The 19,913-nt window shown below is 54.8% G+C and overlaps 1 protein-coding gene across 7 annotated transcripts in view; it reads right to left on the bottom strand.

Annotated features, from left to right (window-relative positions):
• The window catches only part of FOXP4 (forkhead box P4), a 38,853-nt gene extending 19,373 nt beyond the window's left edge, over positions 1-19,480 (bottom strand). For 4 of the 7 annotated variants that reach the window (XM_054293939.1, XM_054293941.1, XM_054293943.1 and 1 more), the window contains exons 1-4: positions 19,277-19,480; positions 10,840-10,929; positions 3,100-3,222; positions 1,324-1,410 (exon numbers count right to left, since the gene is read on the bottom strand). In XM_054293939.1, coding sequence (XP_054149914.1) covers positions 1,324-1,410; positions 3,100-3,222; positions 10,840-10,929; positions 19,277-19,480 — 504 coding nt within the window. The remainder of the gene's footprint in view (positions 1-1,323; positions 1,411-3,099; positions 3,223-10,839; positions 10,930-19,276) is intronic. The other 3 variants (XM_054293944.1, XM_054293945.1, XM_054293942.1) reach the window with 2 other exon arrangements.
• Between the last annotated feature and the right edge of the window lie 433 nt (positions 19,481-19,913).

Here is a 19,913-nt window from a genome sequence, read left to right as displayed (position 1 = left end):
ACCATTTAATTAAAAGTTAACACGAGCTTTTTAAAGCAGAGCCCGCTAAGCAAGCGCTTTGTTAGAGCTTAATTATATCCCTGCTCGGTGCTGCAAGAGAACATCACCAGGGCCAGCAGGAAAGTCCTTGAGGAAGCTCACATTTACACCTCCCCCATTTCCCCGAGCACCAGCAGCTCCCGGAGATGGTTCTGATAACCCTGACCTGGAAATTCACCCACAGCCACGGTGAGAGCCTGGAGCAGGGGACCCTGAGCCTCTGCAGCCACCCTGGTCCCCTGATGCCAGCGTGGCTTTGCCAGTTGTGCCACCCCAACACACAGCCTGGGCCTTAAAATCTTCCCTCCTTGCCAAAAAACTGAGTTTCAAGTGCTGGGTGTGCACCAGGGTGCTGGATTTTGGGAGGAGTGATGGCCACAAAGAGCCCCAGTGTTGCAGGGACGTGGAGGGAGTGGCTCAGGAACAGGTCCCTTGTCACTTGGAGCCCATGGAAGGACACTCAGGGGAGGGGCAGCAACGCCAGACGTGAATTCTGCAAAACTGCACAGCAAAAAACCCCATGTGAAGCATTTTGGCAAGAGAGAGGGGCATTCTAGCATGAGAGAGGGGTAAAAGTACCCAAGTTAAAGGAAGGGAGCAGTGCTGTCTGCTGGCCCAGCCTCTGTGTGACCCCAAAACACAGCCACAACCCCTTGGGGAGCATCCCTGTGCCCTTGGGGCAAAACCTGCTGTGTAAAGGGGGTTCTGCAAGATTGCTGCAACCACAGGGGCACAAAATGAGCCTCGAGCAGGCACTGCCAGTGTGATTCTGGGGGGCTGAGTGCCCTGCCCACCTCAGCCTCCTGCTGGAAAAGCCCTTTCCTGGGATCACTGCTGCTTGCCACATTCCCTGGGCTTTGGAGAGCCACCCTTTTCCTTCCTGGTGGGAATAGCCCAGCTCTGTTGCCACCTGCCCAGCCCTGCCCACTCCCCAGGGCACCGCTGTGCCAGGACTGGGCTGCCCAAGCTGAGCCTGGCTGGGCTGGGCTGAGCCTTCTCTGATCCCACCACGGGGGGATTTGGGGAGCCCTCACTCTGTGCTGGGGCATGGCTCCTGTCCCTGTCACCAGGGAGGGTCCAGCGCCCCTCCAGTGCTGCCCCACACTCCCCACATCCACACCAGATCACAGAGAGGAGGAAGAGGAGGAGGAAAAAGAGGAAGAACAACTCCCAGTGACTGGACTGGGAGACATCAGAGCAGCATGTCCCATGTCCCATTGCCATGGGCCCCCTGGGGGCTGTCCCACACCTTGTTGTGTGCTGGTCCCCTCCAGGTGAGCTCACCTCTTTGGGTTGCTGCTTTCCGGCTTGCTGCTGGGTCAGCAGCTGCAGGTGGAGCTGCTCCTGCTGCTTCTTGTAGTATTCCTGCAGCTGGGGAGGGGAGAGAGCAATGGGATCAGCAGGGGAAGCACCCCGTGCCCACCTCACCACCCCGTGCCCACCTCACCCCCCTGTGCCCATCTCATCACCCTGTGCCACCTCACCACCCTGTGCCACCTCACCACCCCTGTGTCACCTCACCATCCCTGTGTCACCTCACCACCCTGTGCCACCTCACCACCCCAGTGCCAAGGCTTTGCCACAGCCACTCCAGCTCCTGGCACTGTCACCAGGGCTCCCTGTGTCACCCGGTGCAGGGCAGGAGGGAAAGCAGCAGAGGAACCCTAGGCATGCATTGCCAAGGGCTCTGGATGCCCATGGTCCCTGAACCCCCCCCAATGCCCACCCTGATGTTTATTTTAATGCCAACCTCGACAGAAAAGCAGGCTGGGGTGCTCTGGCACATCACAGGGCACTTCAGGGTGGGGAAACCTCAGTTTTGGTGTGGTGGGACCCCAAAACCCCCCTGACAAGTGCTGTGAGAGTCCCAGCTGGGGAGGACCAGGAGCAGCCACTACCCCTGGCCTGTGAGAGCTGGGGGCAGCCCCACAAATCAAAACAGAGCTGTTTAAAAACCCCTGGATCCCCAGGGAGCCACCAGAGAGGGTCCCAGTGCCCACAGGCAGTGCTGGGACCTGCCAGCATTGCCACCAGCTCCCACCCTGGCCCCTGAATAAACTGTGGGTGATGGATTTGCTGCGTGCAGGGAGGGGGAGGAAGGCACGGGGAGGTCAGCGAGACCCCCCCCCCCCCAGCCCCTTCAGGGGCTCAGGAATGTCCCTGGGGATGCTGGGATGCCTTTATCAGCCCCAGGGCTGGCAGCAGCCAGCGGCTGTTTGTGTCTGAGAACAGGTTTGGAGGGGCTGGGTGTTTACCCCCGAGCCAGGGAGCTGCAGAGTGGCCGGGCTGGGAGCAGGAACATTGGGTCAGAGGTGAGAGGTGTGATGTTTGGTTTGCTGCCGGTGGAGAATGTGAGCTATTCCGGCCTGGGTTGTTTAATTTGCAGTCAAACGTGTTTCTTTATCCGGCTCCAAAGAGGCTTGTGGAAGGACCCACCCAGGGTAGTGTTTACCCTTTGTTCTTTCCCCGGGGCCAACCTTGAATCCTTATCGGGCTGTTTGGAGTAAACAGGTACTGGAGGCAGGAGGAAGGGTGTGGAGGATGCTTGTGGGGTTTCTCCCTCTCTCCCTCCTTCCCGCTGCCGGGAGCTGTTTACCCAAGCAGACAGATTTTGTTTCAGAGTGGAAATCTGCTTTTTTTTTTTTTCTTTTTCTTCTCCTCCTTTTTCTTCCCTCCCCATCTGACCAAAATCTCTGGAAAAGCCGAGCAGGGCCATGAGAAACAAAGCTCAGCTCTGGAGCTGGACACAGGCACACAGCAGTGGCCACGGGGGCTCTGCTTGGGGCACACTGAACCAAGGGCATCGACCCTGAGCCCGGCTTCTCCCAGGAGCTGGGCAGCCCCAAATCAGCCTTGAGCAGGAATTTTGCAGGTTTTGAGACCCTGGCTGAGGGTGGCAGCACTGTCAGCACCTGCAGCTCTTTCCATCCCTGGACGTGCTGGGAATCCCAAGGGAAATATGTGGAAAGCAGAAGGAGGAAAGGACCCATTTTTGTGCCTTCAACCAAGCCCAGCACTCCCAGAGCCCGGTGGGAATTGCCTGGCTGGATTCAGTGTTACCTGTTGCAGCATTATTGCCTGCTGCTGCTGCAGGAGGGCCTGGAGCTGGGGTGGGGACAGGATCTGCTGCATCTGCTGCGGCGTGATCATCTGTGGGGACATCATGGCCACGGACACGGGGACCTGCGACGGCAAGGACACGTCACCACTCCCAACCCCGACCTCCCCAAACAGCAGCAGTGCCTCTCCCAGAACATCCTCCATGTCCCCCATGTCTCTGTCACCTCTGGATGTCCCATGGTGCTGCTGGCACCAAATGAAGCTCCCTGAACCACGAGAGCTCTGAACAAGCTGAGAGCTCTTCTTTAATTGCAATTTAGCTGGGGGAACTGGGCATCAAACCACAGCTCCCTCCCCTGCTGAGAGCATGGGAAGGGTGCAGGGAAACGCCAGGGAAGTGGGAAGATACTGATCACCCAAATAACTCAGCAGAGCAGAGCACTGAGGAAGAGGTTACGGGGTTCTCCAGGCACATCAAAGCTTTACCTCCAGCTGACACCAGTAACTCCTGTAATTCCTGTGCCAAGAGGAGGGAGGGCCGAGGGAACCTGCCAGCCCCTGCCTTTGGTTATCAAAACACGGCTCCACACCCCGGGCAAAGCTGCTGGGAAGGTGTCAGTGATGGATCCCAGCCCTGCTGGGTCCTGCCCAGGTGGAGCAATGCCCGGATGGAGCCATCAGGAGCTGCCTTGTCCTGGCCTCCCACCAATCCCACCAGCCCAAAGCCCGTCCCGAGGCTCTGGGCAGGGTTAGGGCTTCATTGTAATTGAATGACCCTCCTGGATGCCTCATATTCCTGGGAAAGCAAATAAGAATTGCTGGTCAGGAGCCACCAGCAGCCACGAGCTCTTCCAGGGGATCCCAGGAAGAAGCAGCAGCTCCTTGGCACGTGGGATGGGGCAGAGCACGAGCCAGGATCCAGCTGCACGCCAAGGAGCCGGTTCTGACTCAAACTAAACAGCTCCTCAGCATCTCAGGACCTCAAAGAGCAGAGAAACCCAGCAAAGTCCCATGGAGAGCCTGGTTCCTGCCAGCCCTCCCAGTGATGCCAGCCTGGAGCCCCTGCAGCCACTCCGGCAGGGATGGCACCACAGGGTGGCCCCGTGCAGTCCCTCCCATCTGTGATGGGTGTCCAGGTGACCTTCAAGGGAGATTGCAAGGCCTTATCTATTTACTCAGGCATTCTGCTGCAGGGAGGCGTCGGGCACGGGGCGAGCTCTGTTTGTGTCACCAGCGTTTCCCCCTCCAGCTGAGCTATCGATTAAACTCCTCTGACTTCCCACCCAAGGGCTGGAACTCGGCACCCTGCAAGGCTCCACACCCACCAGAGAGCCCCGAGCACCAGCACCCAGTGCAGAAATGCTGTTTGGGCACCCAGGTGCTCGCAGCCAGCTGTGCCAAGCCCTGGGTGAACATCTGGGCAGGATGGAAGCTGGCGAGGAGAGCGAGGGCTGGAGCTCAGGAATGAGCCCTAGTACACCCTGCAAGGCTCCAGCACCCACCAGAGAGCCCCGAGCACCAGCACCCAGCGCAGAGCTGCTGTTTGGGCACCCAGGTGGCCGAAGCCAGCTGTGCCAAGCCTTGGGTGAACATCTGGGAAGCTGGCAAGGAGAGCGAGATGTGCGCCCAGCAGCACTGCTAATTTCCCTCTGCCAATTCATCAACTCCAGCACCCACCAGAGAGCCCCAAGCACCAGCACCCAGTGCAGAGCTGCTGTTTGGGCACCCAGGTGCTCACAGCCAGCTGTGCCAAGCTCTGGTGAACATCTGGGCAGGAGGGAAGCTGGCAAGAAGAGCAAGGTGCGTGCCCAGCAGCACTGCTAATTTCCCACTGCCAATTCATCATCTCCAGCACCCACCAGAGAGCCCCGAGCACCAGCGCCCAGTGCAGAGCTGCTGTTTGAGCACCCAGGTGCTCACAGCCAGCTGTGCCAAGCCTTGGGTGAACATCTGGGAAGCTGGCAAGGAGAGCGAGATGCGCGCCCAGGAGCGCCGCTAATTTCCCTCTGCCAATTCATCAGCCAGCAACGTGCTCGGAATGAGAGCCCCTAATTAATTGCTCCTCCACATCCCCCCCAAGCCCGGGCGGGCTCCCCGCCCCCTCCCGCGGCCCCTCGAACACGTTTGCTGGCATTTTCAAATCGGAGGCATCCTAATTACCGGAGAGTTATAACACCTTCCATTTCTCGCCCAGCGGACTGACACCCTGTCAAGAGCAAAGAGAATTGCCAGAGGTTTTGACAACACTAATTGCCCCTATAATCTAAAAACACAAAGGAGAGGCGATTAGTCGAGAGGGCCCCAGCTCTCGATCCGACACGAGGTTTTCACAATGTTACAAGAAAACAAAAGTGACGCTTTTTAGAGTTTGATGGCTGCTAACAAAAGCAGAATTATATTTTCATACAACCTTTGTCTGCATTAAATGGCTTTTTTTTTCCTTCCCCCCCGCTCGGATGCGGAGCTGACACGGAGAAATGGTGGCGGATCCGTGTGGGGGTGAGGTGGGGATGGGGTGAACTTGAGAGGGGCATCTGAGCTCTGCTGCTTCCTTGGTTGCTGTGAAGAATTTCCCCACAGCATGGAAAACGTTCCTCTCCCAGTTAAGGTTTCCAGGGAAAGCAGCAACTTTTAGTAAAAGAGGAAATTCCCACTTACAGGCGGTTTTGCTCCCATTCATCCCACGCCTCAGTGCTGGGAATGTTCCAGCACTGCCTTGACCCCAATGTGGGCCAGCAAACCCCAGTGCTGGGGGGTTTCTGTCCCAAGCTCTGGTGACAGTGCCAGCTGCCTCTGGTGGGGACAGGGAAAGCTGCTGCTCTGGCAAAACAAGATGGGAATGGAAATGGGGATGGAAATGTCCATCCCAACCTGGCCAAAAGCCCCACAGGGATGCGACACCCCTTCACCTGCACCCATGGCCCTCAGTGACAAGATTCCCTGTGGCAGGATATGAGTCCAGCCTGGCATCCCGGGACATAACAGTGGGATCTGGGCAGCAACTGCTTCAAAATCTGGGATACATGAGAGCTGAAGGGTGCCAGGCAGAGCAGCACAGGGGCTGTGAGGAGTGAGTGCCACCCAGCTGCCACCAGCCCAGGACACCAGAGCAGCACAGGGGCTGTGAGGGGTGAGTGCCACCCAGCTGAGGGGTGAGTGCCACCCAGCTGCCACCAGCCCAGGACACCAGAGCAGCACAGGGGCTGTGAGGGGTGAGTGCCACCCAGCTGAGGGGTGAGTGCCACCCAGCTGCCACCAGCCCAGGACACCAGAGCAGCACAGGGGCTGTGAGGGGTTAGTGCCACCCAGCTGCCCCCACCCCCAGGCACGGGAGCAGCCAGGAAATGTCCCTGCAGCCAGCACATCCCTGGGGAAGCAGGTCCCGGCAGCAGCAGCAGCAGCAGTGGCTGGGGACCAGCCCGACGCGTCACGAGCTGGCATCTGCCAGACACCGAGTCAGGAAGGGTTTGACTCACGCCTTGGCCGGCTGCCACCCCGCAGAAAGTGCTTACTAACAGCTCTGGCTGCTCCCAGAAACAGCCGGCGCTGCTCGGGCCGGCCAGCAGCATCTCCAGGGGCTGCTTTTCCAGGCGGGCCCGGCTGGAATCCCCGTGCCAGAGGCAGTGGGTGGAAAAGCAGGCACAGGTATTCCAGGGAATATTCCCTCCCCGAGCCAAAGCCAGCTGAGGGAAGCAGGACTTGGCCGTGTGGAACGAGGCAGGATGGGGAGCGAGGCTGTTGAGAAATTTTTCCTGGATTTTTTTGGGTTGTTTTTACGGGAAGCGGGTTGAACTCCCAGGCACAAGGCAGAGCGGGGGAAGCCACAGCCCGGCAGCCTTGGCTTCAGTGCCACAGTGTTGTCATCAGAGGGACAGTGCCCTCCTGACCCTGGGGACAGCTGGCTTGGCACGGCCTGGGGACATCCTCCATCAGCATCCAAACATCCCTGCTCTGCTGTCACCCGGGCTGGGAGGTCACTGCAGGAGCCACCGTGTCCCCAAGGGCCGCGCGTCACTGCCACTACGGGAAGGGACAGCGCCTGCTCCACGCCTCAACCACACGGCCCAGACCTCGTCGCCCCATCCCTGCTGCCTCTGGGATCACGGGGATGAGCACCCCTCGCTCTCTCCTGGTTTTCCACAGAGCTCAGGGATGCGCATCCCTGCTCTGATCCAATCTTGGGGTTTAACTCCCAGTTAGAAACAGCAGGGAACATATTTGTGCTGTTTTTTCTAATTTTAACCACTCTTTTCAAATCCAAACCAAACAGAAACAAATTGAGGAGACTCGGAACAGAAGGGAGGGAACAACCACCAAAAGCAGCTTCAAGTCGTGCTGTTTTAAGGGCAGGGGATGAGCAAATCCCACCCCAGAGCACCCAATTCTCACAGGACCAGAGCAACCCCAACCTTCCTGGCACATCCTGGCCTCCCTTCCTGCACTCAGCATCCCTGGGTGAGCTCCAAGATCCAGCTGGCTCAGACAGTCTGGGAGTGCTCCCAGTGCCAGGCAGTGATGCCACTGACACCGAGGTGACCCCAGCCATGGCTTATAAACCCTGAGGGGTGGCACAGGGCCACCCAAACGCTGCTGTGCCACCTCTAGACCTCACCAGGCTGGCATGAGACAAAATCTGCTCAGGGTCAGAGGAGAAATAAAGCTCAGCCCCACGTGCCAGGCTGGGTTTTGAGGCCGTGGGTGGTTTTAGGAGCAATTTTAGGAACACTCTGAACCAAGTGAGTGCCCTGGGTGGGGTGGCAGCAGGGTGAGCAGGTGCGGGGGACACCAGCGTGGAGGACACCAGGCCCTGATGTTCAGCTTCCTGTGAAGAAAAGGAGGAATCAATGCCCGGCATGTTCAGCCCAATGTGTATCCTCGTTAGAGCATCCTCATTAGCACATCCTCGTTAGCGCAGCCTTCCTGCTGGGGAGGCCCCAGTCACACCTGGCTGGGCTCCAACCGCTGCTTGGGGACAGTGGCAGCACTGAGGTGACAGCACTGAGCCCCCTCCTCAGCCAGCCCTGTCCCCCAGCACCACCAGGGCAGGGTCCCTATATCCCCTCCATGAGCACGGGGTGCTGGCACAGCTCTCACACCGATGATTCTGCAGGGATTAAAGTGACTTTCCTCCTCTGTGAACCCAAAACGCCAATCCCAGAGCGGGATGGTGGCAGTGCCACCGGCCTGGCAGAGCTGGGGGCTTTGGGATGGAGCAGGGACAGACAGGGATGCTCCAAGTTCAAATGGAAAAACCTCGGTGCGAGCCCAGACGGACGGACAGGCTGCTTCTGCTGCTGGATTTTTTTTTTTCCCAGAGAGGGAACGCAGAAGGGCTGGTATTGATCTGTCTTCATTACCCATTTCACTCAAGTTTCAAATCAACAAAATACACTTTTCCGCTCTGCTGCCCTCCCCGCTGCAGCAGACAAAAGAAAAGCAATTTCCCGCAGTTTGCTCCAAACTCCTCTTTCCTCCCTTCCCCGGGTGCCCTCCAGCCCCTCTCCCTTCCCAGCCACTTGATCCCAGCAGAGGCAGCTCTGAGGGCACCCAAAGAGGGCACCCCATCATTCCCAGGTGCCTCCAAGCCAGCACTGGGGTGCTGCTTTTCCAGCACCTTCTGGGTTTTCCTGGATCCCAGGGGGATCTGCTGCTCCCACCATCCCAGAACAACAATGTCCTGCAACACCAAAAGCTCCCAAAAGCAACATTTTGTCAGTGCCCACCAAGTTTTCAAGAGTTTTAAAGTTGTAAAGAAATAAACTTATTTTAAAATGTTTTAGAACACCCAGAGATGGGATTTTGGGGTTTTTTTTCCCTTTCCTGCAGCTGTAACTGGAGTGACAACATGAGACTGTCCACACACACCTCATGGCATCTGTGGGAAGAGGGTCCCTACTCCAAAACAAACTCCAATCCAAGATGCTGCTGAGTCCAGCAGCTCCCTGCTTGTTTTTAAGCTCAGGCTGTCGGGAATGTCATTAATCCTGCTGGCTTGGTGCCCCAAAACCGTCCCATCCCCATCAGTGGGGTGACAAGGAGAGTGCATAGTGCGGGCAAGCACGGGGGTCTCCCTGCCAGCACTGGGACGCTCCTGCTCATTCCCCTAGGACTGGGGGCCAGGAACCATCTGGCACAGAGCTGAGGGGAGACAAAATTCCCCATGGATGTGGAAATCCCTTCCCAAACTTGTGGGGTTGCACATCCACAGGCAGCAACCCCAAGGACACCCCAATTCTCAAACATCCCCACCCTGCTTCGCTTCCTGCTGCCTCCAAGCCAAGGAGGGCTGTGCTGGGACCCAGCCTTCCTCCTCCTCCTCCTCCTCTTGCAGCCGTCCTGGCCAGTCTCATCCACACCACGGTGCCTTAGATAAACTTCCTTTCAAAGGAGTCTGCTTAATCCCCTATCTCCCCTCGGTCAGATCCCGCTCCAGCTGCCGGCGGGGCCGCGGGGGGAGGCACTGCCGGGCGCTGCTGAGTTATGAGCTATTTCTGACTCACGTCTACAACTTTCACAAGTCCTTTTTGCAACACGGAGAGAGAGAGAGAGAGAAAAGGGAGGAGGGGAGGGAGGGAGGGAGGGAGGGAGAAGAAGGAGATCCAGTTCGCTCCGGCGAAAGCCGCTGGCCAGATGGGCAGCAGGGAGGGGAGGCTGGGGAGCAGCGCGGGATGTTCGGCTGCATCCAGCCGGGAATAGCAGGGAGAGCAAGGAGGGATAAGGAGCAGCAGGAGGAGGAGTGCAGGGACACACACCCACGGAGGGGAGCGAGGCGCCGGTTACCGGAATCTGACTTCACCCTCGCCGCCTTTGTCCTCTGCAGACATTTTCCATGCAGTGACTGCATTTCCTTCCTGCCGGCACCGCTGGAAAAAGCCGCCTGTTTGTGCCGTAGGAGCCCTGACTAATTCCCACTGCTCCCACCCTGCTGCTGTTTCCCAGCCCGGGGGGTTCTGGGCTCTCCTGACCCCTTGGCAGCTCTGGGATTTGCTGCTGGATGGTTCAGCCATGCCCTGGCACAGAGGATCCAGGGATTGCCCATCCCAGCCTGGCTCCTGCTGCCACCCAGCTCAGCCTGGCACAGGCAGGACCTCCAGCTCTGAGAGCGCTTGTGCTAATTACTTTCCTTTGTTAATTAAACCCACGTGGCTCTAATAAGGTAACCTGCTGTTCTCCGATAAATTTAATTAGCCTGAAGGGAGAGCCCCTCCGCACAGCTATTTAAATTGTCACTTCCCATCGCCTGGGCTTTGCTTCTCCCTGCCTCCCCCTCTCTCCAGATTTCGCCCCTCTCCTGCCCATTTTCTGCCCTTTTCCTCTGGCAGAGAAGGGGAGCAAAGGGAGGTTCCCCATCCCTACAGGAGCAGGATGTGCCAACCCAAAGCCCATTTTCCTGCCAGTGCCACAAATCCCCATCCCAGCTGGGCCTCTGTCCCATCCTGGAGGACCTGCCTGGGCTCCAGCCCAAAGGATTGTTCCCTTTTCCAGCCCTGTGCCACCCTCACAGCACCCACCATCAATCCTGGGATGGATGCTCCAACCCTGGGAAACTCCAAAACACTGTCCCAAAAAGTGGTGACACACAGTGACCTCCCCTCCCCAACCATTCCCACACACAGATAAACCTCCCAAGAAACTTCTGGAGGTTCCCTGAGGATTTAACTCCTGGGGTGCTCCAGCCATGAGGTGACAGGGGATTTGTGTTGTCCCCAGGAGGGGGTGACAGGGGACACTGGGGCTCACCTGCACCGCTGGCTGCTTGCCCTCGTTGCTGCTGGGGGAGCTGAGCCCCGTGGCCTGCTGCAGCAGGAACTGCCGAGCCACCTGCAGAGCCTGCAAGAGAGACACAGGGGTGGGCATGAGCAAGGCTCCCTCCTCCTCTTCCTCCTCCTCCTCCAGCTCTGGCTCCTTCTCCATGGATTTCCCTCACGGGATGGGTTTGATGCACAGAGAGGGCAGCGCTCCCCAGTGCTCCCTCCTGCCACACCAGTACATCCCATTAGAGACCAGCACTCTCCCAGCCCCAATGGGGACAAACAATCCTGTCCTCTCCCAAAAATCCCCACCAGTCGATCCCAATAGAGACCAGCACTCTCCCAGTTCCCATGGGGACAATCCTGTCCTCTCCCAAAAATCCCCACCAGCTCCAGCATTCCCACCTCACAAGGGTCATTCCCAAACCCCAGCTCTGGCACAGCCACTCAGAGATCTGTCCCCTGGTTGATTTATTTCACAGCCACCAGCACCACAGCTGTCCCTTGTGCCCAAAGCCACCGTGGGTATTTAATTTTATTAACTGGATTTTCTGTCAGAAAGTTCCAGCCAGGTTTAGGTGAAGCCAAGTGTAGGATTCCAGCCTGAATCAATCCAGGAATTTGTCTGAGTGCATTTGATGGTGATCCAAGAGGTGCTCAGCAACCCACACAAGTGACCACCATGAAACCTGATTGTTTTTAGGGGGGTTTGCTTAGAAAAAGTGAGGAGTTCTTCAAGTTTTTACAGGGAATGCCACAAAAAAAAATCCCCCCGGGAATCCCACAAAAATAGGGAGAAAACAACAGAAATGGATAAAATGCACTTGTGAAAAACACAGGTACAAGAGAGCCATGCCCAGCACTATAGGCAGCTGGAGAAAATGGGAAATTAAGGAAAATCCTGTGAAGAGATGAGGAGAGAGAAGCGAGCGTGAGCTGAGAAAAAGAGCTTGGGAGCCAGGAAAAGGAGTAAAGCTCTGAGGAAACAACCCAGTGCTCCCAGACCTGTTTGCTCCTTATTTCTGCTTTACAAGGATTCTTTTCCTTCCTTCTGGGTGTTTTCTGGACACGTTTTTGAAAAGTCTCCACCCTCCTTCCCTCCCTAAATCCACTCACAGCTCAGCACACGCCTCACCTGTTGATCCAAACCAAGGAGCACCCACAAAACCCTAACCCAGAGTCCCTCCTCAAATGGAGCCCCCATGAAAAGTAATTCCCTGCATTTTAGATCCCATTTCAGGTCCTCCCTGTGCTCCTGTGCACAAGGGAACTCTTGGGATGAGCACAGGATGCCCCAGCTGTGCCACATCTTTGGGTGGAAAATCCACCTGACCCACTGTGTGCAGCTGGACAGGCACTACAAGGACATGTGGAAAATGAGAGGGAATTTCCAGTTGGAGGCTGAGAGCAAAGTGTTTAACACACCCAACCTTACTTTATAAAAAAATTATAATTTCATAGCAGGAGGCCCAAATCAAACACCCCAGACACAACACTGGGCACCCTTGGCTGTGTTTGTCATCGTCCCATGAACCAGAGAGCCCCAAGAAAATCAAAACCTGAGGAATTTTATAAGTAAATGGATCCTAATTTCCTATTCCTGTGGTGAATTTACCAGAGTTGTGTCCCAGGATTGTGCACCCAGAGCTGCCCCATGGCCACTGAGCAGTACCTCCCAAACTTCCTTTATCCAAACAACTCAAAACTCAGATCCTGGAGGACAAACACCACAATTCACCGCTGGGAATCACGGATGGAAAAATCCCATGGTCCTGATCCTGAAGCTGCCTCAGCCCCAATGTTTTCTTTTTTCTCCAGGGCATTTTATTTTCCCTGTTATTACCAGGGATAGATGTGCATCGGTAATGCAAGCACAAAAACCCTGTGACAGTTATGACAGCTCAAGGTCTGATATTTTAATTACTTTTAGAAATGAAAACAGTAATTCCAGTTAAAAGCCAAGGTGGAGGAATCCACTTGATGGCAGCTCAGGCCTGAGGCTCCCACCAGGATGAGTGCTGGAGCTGCATCCCACGTCCCTACAGCAAATCCCTCAGCTTTAGCTGCTTTTCCAAGTGTTTTTAGCAGAGTTTTCCATGGATTTGCCTTCTCCATGTGCAATTCCTGCCATTTTTGCAAGCACCACCTCACAGAGGAGACCCAGTGAGGGCAGGGCCCTGCTCCGGCCTAGCAAAAATCAGCGCAGCAAGGATGAAAAATAAAGGGGGAAAAGCCTCAGGAACAGAACTCCGGCACACAAAAAGTGCTGCACAAGACTTCTCCAGCACACAAAAAGTGCTGCACAGGATTTCTCCTGAAATTTCTCTTCCCAAAGTTCAAATTTCTCTTCCCAAGGCCTGGCTGGCCTGGGGTGGCGGCTCGGCCCCACCGCGCCGCCTCTCAGGGGGGAATTTAATTCACTCCCCGCTGGCTCCCTCACTTTGGTGTGCTCTGAAGCACGAAATTACAAAGATTTACAGGGAAAAAAAACCCGACATGGCCTCACAATTGCACACAGGGGCCTCTCTGGCGAGCGCCCGGAGCTGCCCCCTCCCTCCATTGCCTCTGTCCCCTCTCCATCCTGAGCTGGGCTCAGCTGCAGACAGGGATGGAACCTGCTGCAATATCCCTCAAACAGAGATGGAACCTGCTTTTTATCCCTCAAACAGAGATGGAACCTGCTGCAATATCCCTCAAACAGAGATGGAACCTGCTGCAGGTCCTTTAAACAGGGATGGAACCTGCTGCAAGGTCCCTCAGACAGCGATGGAACCTGCTGCAAGGTCCCTCAGACAGGGATGGAAACCTGGACAGAGCATGTGGAGCACCCAGGATGAAATTTCAGGAGGCAGAGCCACCTGTCAGCTGCATTTGTTGCCCAAACAAGGCAGGAGGAGCAGCCCATGGTGAGGGGATGAAGATTTCCATCAGTCAGAGCCTCTCCTTGGGGCTGAGGAGGTGGGAAGGAGAAGGAAGAGTTTCCCTGTGGGAGTAGATGGGATTTTACCTCTGTGAACCAGAGGGAAAATGATTTATAAATAAAAATCAACACATATCCAGGGTGTTATCCACCAGCACACCAGCCAGAATTGGGAATGAATTCCTTGTGTCAAACTCTCTCTGATCACCAAATGATCCCAGAAAAAGTTTGCAGATGATCCCAGAAAACGTCTGCAAATGATCCCAGAAAAAGTTTTGCAGATGATCCCAGAAAAAGCTTGTCTCAGACACAGATAGGGCTGGTTTGGCTCTGCCCTCCCCAAACGCAGCACACTCCAGGATGAGGAAGAGGATGGGGACCTGGACATGGCTGGGGGAGGCCCAGAACTTCCTTGGGGTGTGGAACACACCTGGGATTGTGGGGAGAGGCGGGAGATGCTGGAGGGTGTGTGCTGGCAAGGGGAAGGGGTCCATGAACAGCCAAAATTTCCATCCCAGCCATGCTGGGATCAATCCCACCCTGCCAGGACCTGCTCCCACAGCACCGGAGGTTTCCCTGCTCCCAGGATCCCCCCAGGGATGCTCATCCCTCCCCTCAGACCCCAAATCCCCAAATTCTCTGAACCATCCCCAAATCCAGACATCCTCCAGCAGGGGAGCAGCCTCATTTTCCAACTCCCACCCATCCTACCTGAGGATTATCCTGATTTTTCTCCCCTCCACCCCTGGATGTGCTGGATGTTTCTCCAGACCCCAGCAAGGGGAGATTTTGGCTGATTTTTGCCTTTTCCAAGGTAAACAACACAAACTCCCCTTTGTGCCATGGGGAAACACCAGAAAACAAAACAACAAACAAACAAACAAACAAAATTAAACAACCCCCCCACAAACAAACAAAAAAAAACCAACCCAAAACCCCACCAAAACAAAACAAAAAAGCCCAAAAAAACCAAAAACAAAACAAAAAAGAAACCAAAAAACCCAAACATGGCTCCAGCCCTGGAATAGCCCAGGGAGAGCTGCCTCACACCACACCTTGGATTAATTTGGGATTAATCCTCATCCCTGCCTTTTCCTCCTCAAAACCTGCCCCAGCAGAGCCTCTCTGAGGCCTAATTGGGAATAAATTGGTCAAGAGCTCCAAAAAAAATGGAGAGCATGGAGACATCCATGGTCATTTGAAAAGGAGGAACCACAGCCTCCCCCCCCAAAAAAAATCAACCCAAAATAATCCCAGGACGAAGGAGAATCTTGCTTGGGGTATTTGGAAGTGCCTCATTTACCAGATATTTCACTTTATGAGGATGGAGTTTTTAATTCCAACAGGGAAGAGCTGCCCAAAATCATCTGAGGGATTTTCCACCTGGATCACAGCTTTATATCGTGTTTTACCTTCCAAAAAGAATAAAAACCTGAAAATTTCCATTAAAGCAAGAACTTTGCATGGAAAGAAGGAGGAAGGGGATTTTTATCTTCCCTTTTCCCTCTGATCCTTTTGGAGGGTGGAGAGAGGTTGGGAAGGGATGAAAAAAAATGGTAAAAAAAAAAAAAAAAAAAAAGGGAAGATTTTTTACACTAACCTCATAAAAATGACATCGTCACATTCCAGAATTAGAGCCATTAAAACAACACACAGGGATATTTTTAGCTGGATATTAACAGTAAATGATGCCATATTGAGGAGCACTTCCACCAGCCCAGCCCTGGCCTCGCTTAACCAGAACCAAATGGCTCCAAGAGATCCAAATGAACAAAAAAATGACACAATTCCTCACAGGAAAATGAAAAAAAAAAATCCCTTTTTACACCCAGCTCTGTGTCTGTGGCCCAGCCCCAGCTGTTCTGCCCTGTTCCAATGCTCCTGGATTTTATTCCTCTGCTCCTGACTCCTCAATCCTCACAGGCAAGAGGTTAAACCCAGCCCCAGTAATTAAGAGGACAAGGAACACCTTCCTGACAATCCCATCCTGTGGGAAAAAAGGGGGAAAACTGAGAGAAAAATGAGGGAAAAATGAGGGAAAAGGGGGAGAAGGGGGAAAGGGGAAAAAGGCAGAAAAATTGGAGAAAAAGGAGGGGGAAAAGGGGAGAAAAAGGGGTAAAAATGGGAAAAAAATAGGGGAAAAGGAGGAAAAAAGGAGGGAAAAGGAGGGAAAAAAAGGTGAAAAAAAGGAAAAACTGCTCCTGCATTTGTCCTCAGTGAAATATTAAATATGAATCAGGGAAGTGAAGAGAGAGATGAGTTTCACTTAAGTGCTTCGGCCTCGTTTTTATCTTAAATACCCTAATAATAGAGGATTACACAATATATTTGAGATGTGATCACATGTTTTATGGAATGGTATCTCTCCCAGGGCAGCAAAGTGCCTCTCCTCCCCCTCCACACCCTTCCCCAACTCCCAAAAAAGTCCCGTTTGCTCCTTCTCCAAAACAAGTCTTATTTTTGTTTATTCCTCCCCGTTTCTTTGACGTCTGTCTGCAGCAAGCTGCAATTTTTTGGGTATTTTTTGCACCATAAAACAACACCAGAGCAGCTGGATTTTCCAGCTGGCTCCTTTTCCATGGATTTAGAGCGGCAGGGAGCTCCTGTGGGGTGCCAGATTCGGGGATTGTCCCCTTGCTTGTCCCAGGACATCCCTGCTCCACGAGGTTTGCACAGATTTGAGTTCCTCATGTGGAAATCTGCCGTGTCTGCAAGGATCTTTTTCCATCCTTTCCCTCCATTCCCTGCACCCCAAACCTGCAGTGATCCCATCTCTCTGCACCCCATGGATTCAAACACCAACTGCTGGCTAAAAGCTGGAATTCTTTGCAGCAATTCAGAAAAAAAAACACCCTGAAAAACCCCAAATTGTGGCTGAGCAGTGGTTTATTCCCACTCCTAAAAATCCAGAGGATCCCCCATCACAGGGATGTGCCACCCCCATCACCCCATGCCTCTTTTCCTTTCCTCTCCTCTCCCCTTTTTCCTTTCCTTTCCTTTCCCCTTTTTCCTTTCCTTTCCCCTTTTTCCTTTCCTTTCTTTCCCTTTCCCTTTCCTTCCCTTCCCTTTTTCCTTCTCCTTTTTCCTTCTCCCTTTTCCTTCTCCTTTCCCAGGAAAAAGGGAAGGGAAGGAAAGCTGGCAGATCCCTTTGGGAGGTCCCTCCCCGTTCCCACAGCAACAGCGGGGACAGGGGAGGGGTCCCGGGCCGGGGGCTGCCCCCGGTGCCCCCGGGCGACCTCTCCCCTCGGCCAGCCCCTGCACAAAGCTGCCGGGAGCTATTGAGGCTTTTCAGCCCCGTCCCGAGCATTGAAATGCAGAGAATTAACACCCCCCCGGGCTGGGGAGAGGAGGGAGAGGAGGAGGAGGAGGGAGGAAGGGGAGGAAGGAGAGGGGATGCCCTTTCCACCCTGCTCTCCCCTTCCAGGCTCTCCGGGAAGTGGCACGGATTGGGAGGGATGAGGATGGATGGATGGATGGATGGATGGATGGATGGATGGATTAGGGGATGTCGAGAGCTGGGTGACCCCGTCTCAGCAATCCTTGCTCCAGGGACACCCCACAACAAGGGCCCTGAGCACCCCACAAACACCCCCATGGCCTCAACATCTCACCCACCTCGAGGCAGCACCCTTGGAGAGCAGCTTTAACCCAAAAATTCCCTGCCAAGACCTGTCTGGCCTGACGCTTGTAAAAGCAGCGAGGTGACAGGCACTGGAAAAGGTCAAAAATGGAATCTGGGCACAGAAACCCCAACAGACACAGAGCTTTGGGCACACCAGGATCAAACTCCCACCCCTGCAGGCTTCCCAAGGTTTCTTGGGGGGATTTCACAAAGCTCAGTGAGAATCAGGATGCAGTGCTGCCATTGCAGGGTGAGGGAGTGAGCACAGGGAGCAGCCCAGCCATCCAAACACCCGGGGAGAACGCTGGGTGCTCCCGGGGATGGAGCAAAGCCTCCATCAAGCACCTAATTGTCCAAAACTCCGCTGTGGGGACATTTATTCCTGACCCCAGCTGGTGCTCAGCCTGCTCCCTGAAGCAGGAAGATGGATAATCCTCGGGATGGGTTCTCCCCCTTCCTTCCCCAGGTGCTGTCGCTGGAGGTGTCACTTGGTGTTTTTGGGAAAAAAAAAAATCCAAGTGACACCAAACCCTCTGCTTTAATAATCCCACCTGCCAGCCAGCTTCCCACCAGGAGAAACAACACTGGGGTGAAATGAAACATCAGCATGAACCAGGAGAATCCACAAGGACGAAAATCCCGATTTTCTGGAGGAGATCCCCCATTTCACAGCCACGATTTGCATCTTTTTGGCTGGGGGGACACATGGATCTCCCGTTATCCGCTGGAATTCCAGGAGGGAGAGCAGGGAGCTCCTCAGAGGGGCACTGGCAGCAGCATTACACGCATGATTACCCTTTGGATGCGGGGAACAGGGGCTTAGCGGCGTGCGGAACGCCTGTTATCCAGGTAATGGATTTACAGCACTCCCTACTAAAGTATCAGACACAGCAATTTTTTACAGCTTTCATGCTGGAATTTATGGCTCAGGGAGGCGATCTCCGTACGAGGAGAGGGATCATTGCCTTATTTAGTAGCTGAGCAGGGAAATTGATGTTTTTTCGCCAAAGTTTGTTTGGAAAGGTAAGCTGCAGGCACGTCCTCAGGGCTGAGAGGGGACACGTGTGTGGCAGGGGCTACCCCAAGGGCACATCCAGAGCTGCTGCACACACAATGTCACTGTCACACGTGTCCTGTGGGTGAGGTTCAATCTCCAGGAGTGCTGGGAATGGGAAAGCAGATCCTGGAAAAGCCAAATCCTCTCAGGCAGGACCTGCTTCTTGTGTTACAGCCAAGGTTTTTGGTGTCTCAGCCCATGGATTGATGGGGGCAGAGCAGGCAGGAAAAAACCAGCAGGTTTGGATGGATGGGCTCTGCTTCCCAAGGCATGTGGGACAAGGACAAACCCCTTGATTTTTGGGGCACTCAACCACGAATGGCCAAACCTAGTGCAGCCCAACCCCGAGCACAAATCACAGCAAAACCCAGTGCTGTCCCCAAACCACATCCTTGCAGGACCCCGCTGCCTGTGCAAGCCAGCTTTGAAGGAACAGGTTTGGGTGGATGGACTCCGCTTCCCAAGGCATGTAGGACAAGGACAAACCCCTGATTTGGGGCAGCTCAACCACGAATGGCCACACCTGATGGAACCCAACCCTGACCGCAAATCACGGCAAAACCCAATGTCATCCCCAAACCACATCCTTGAAGACCCCCGCTGCCTGTGCAAGCAGGGGCACCTCAACCACGAATGGCCAGACCTTATATTTGGGGCACCTCAACCACGAATTTTTGGGGCGCCTCAACCACGAATGACCAAACCTGGTGCAACCCAACCCTGAGCACAAATCACTGCAAAACCCAATGCTGTCCCCAAACCGCATCCTTGCGGAACCCCGCTGCCTGTGCAAGCCGGGCTTGAAGGAACAGGTCAGCCTGCATTACCTGCTGCTGCTGGAAGTGCAGGAGCTCCACGGGGCTCATCTCTCCGTTGGCCTCGGCTCCGGCGGCTCCGTCGCGGCCGCCGCCCCCGGGGCCGCCCCCGCTGCCGCCACCGCCGCCGGCATCGGGCTGATTGCTCAGGCTGCTCACCCCGTTCTGCGCCGAGGGCGTGGAGCGGATCGTCTCCGAGGCAGATTCAACCATCATGACTCGCTAGCAGGACCTGGAGAGGGGAGACAAGAGGCTGAGGATGGGGGATGAGATCCCGGTGGGACGGGTGTCAAATTGTGTTGGGTTTTAGTTGTGCTCGGTTCGCACCCCAAAAAATAAATGTGGAGCTGCTGCAAACACGGTGCACGTCCCTAGGCAAAGCAAGTGCAACCCAGTCCTTAGGAAAATCCACAATTCCAGCTTTCCCTGAGCCTGGTGCAAGGCACTGAGCTCCAGCAATTCATTTGTTCTCCCCAAATTTCATGGTGAGAGCACACCTGAAGCCCCAGCAAGACACAGAGATCCAGGAATCCGTTTGTTTTCCCCAAATCTCAAAGTATTTCATGGTGAGAGCACACCCGAAGCCCCAGCGAGACACAGAGAGCCTGCACCTCGTATTCCACCCTGAAAATCCTAACAAAGTCAAAAC

The sequence above is a fragment of the Melozone crissalis genome, unplaced genomic scaffold (assembly GCF_028551555.1).
Source record: "Melozone crissalis strain CALT ecotype California unplaced genomic scaffold, PUWL_Pcris_2 ptg000198l_1, whole genome shotgun sequence".
Classification (NCBI taxonomy): Eukaryota; Metazoa; Chordata; class Aves; order Passeriformes; family Passerellidae; genus Melozone; species Melozone crissalis.
The sequence above is the reverse complement of the archived record's forward strand: the minus strand, read 5'-3'. Positions and strand labels throughout refer to the sequence as shown.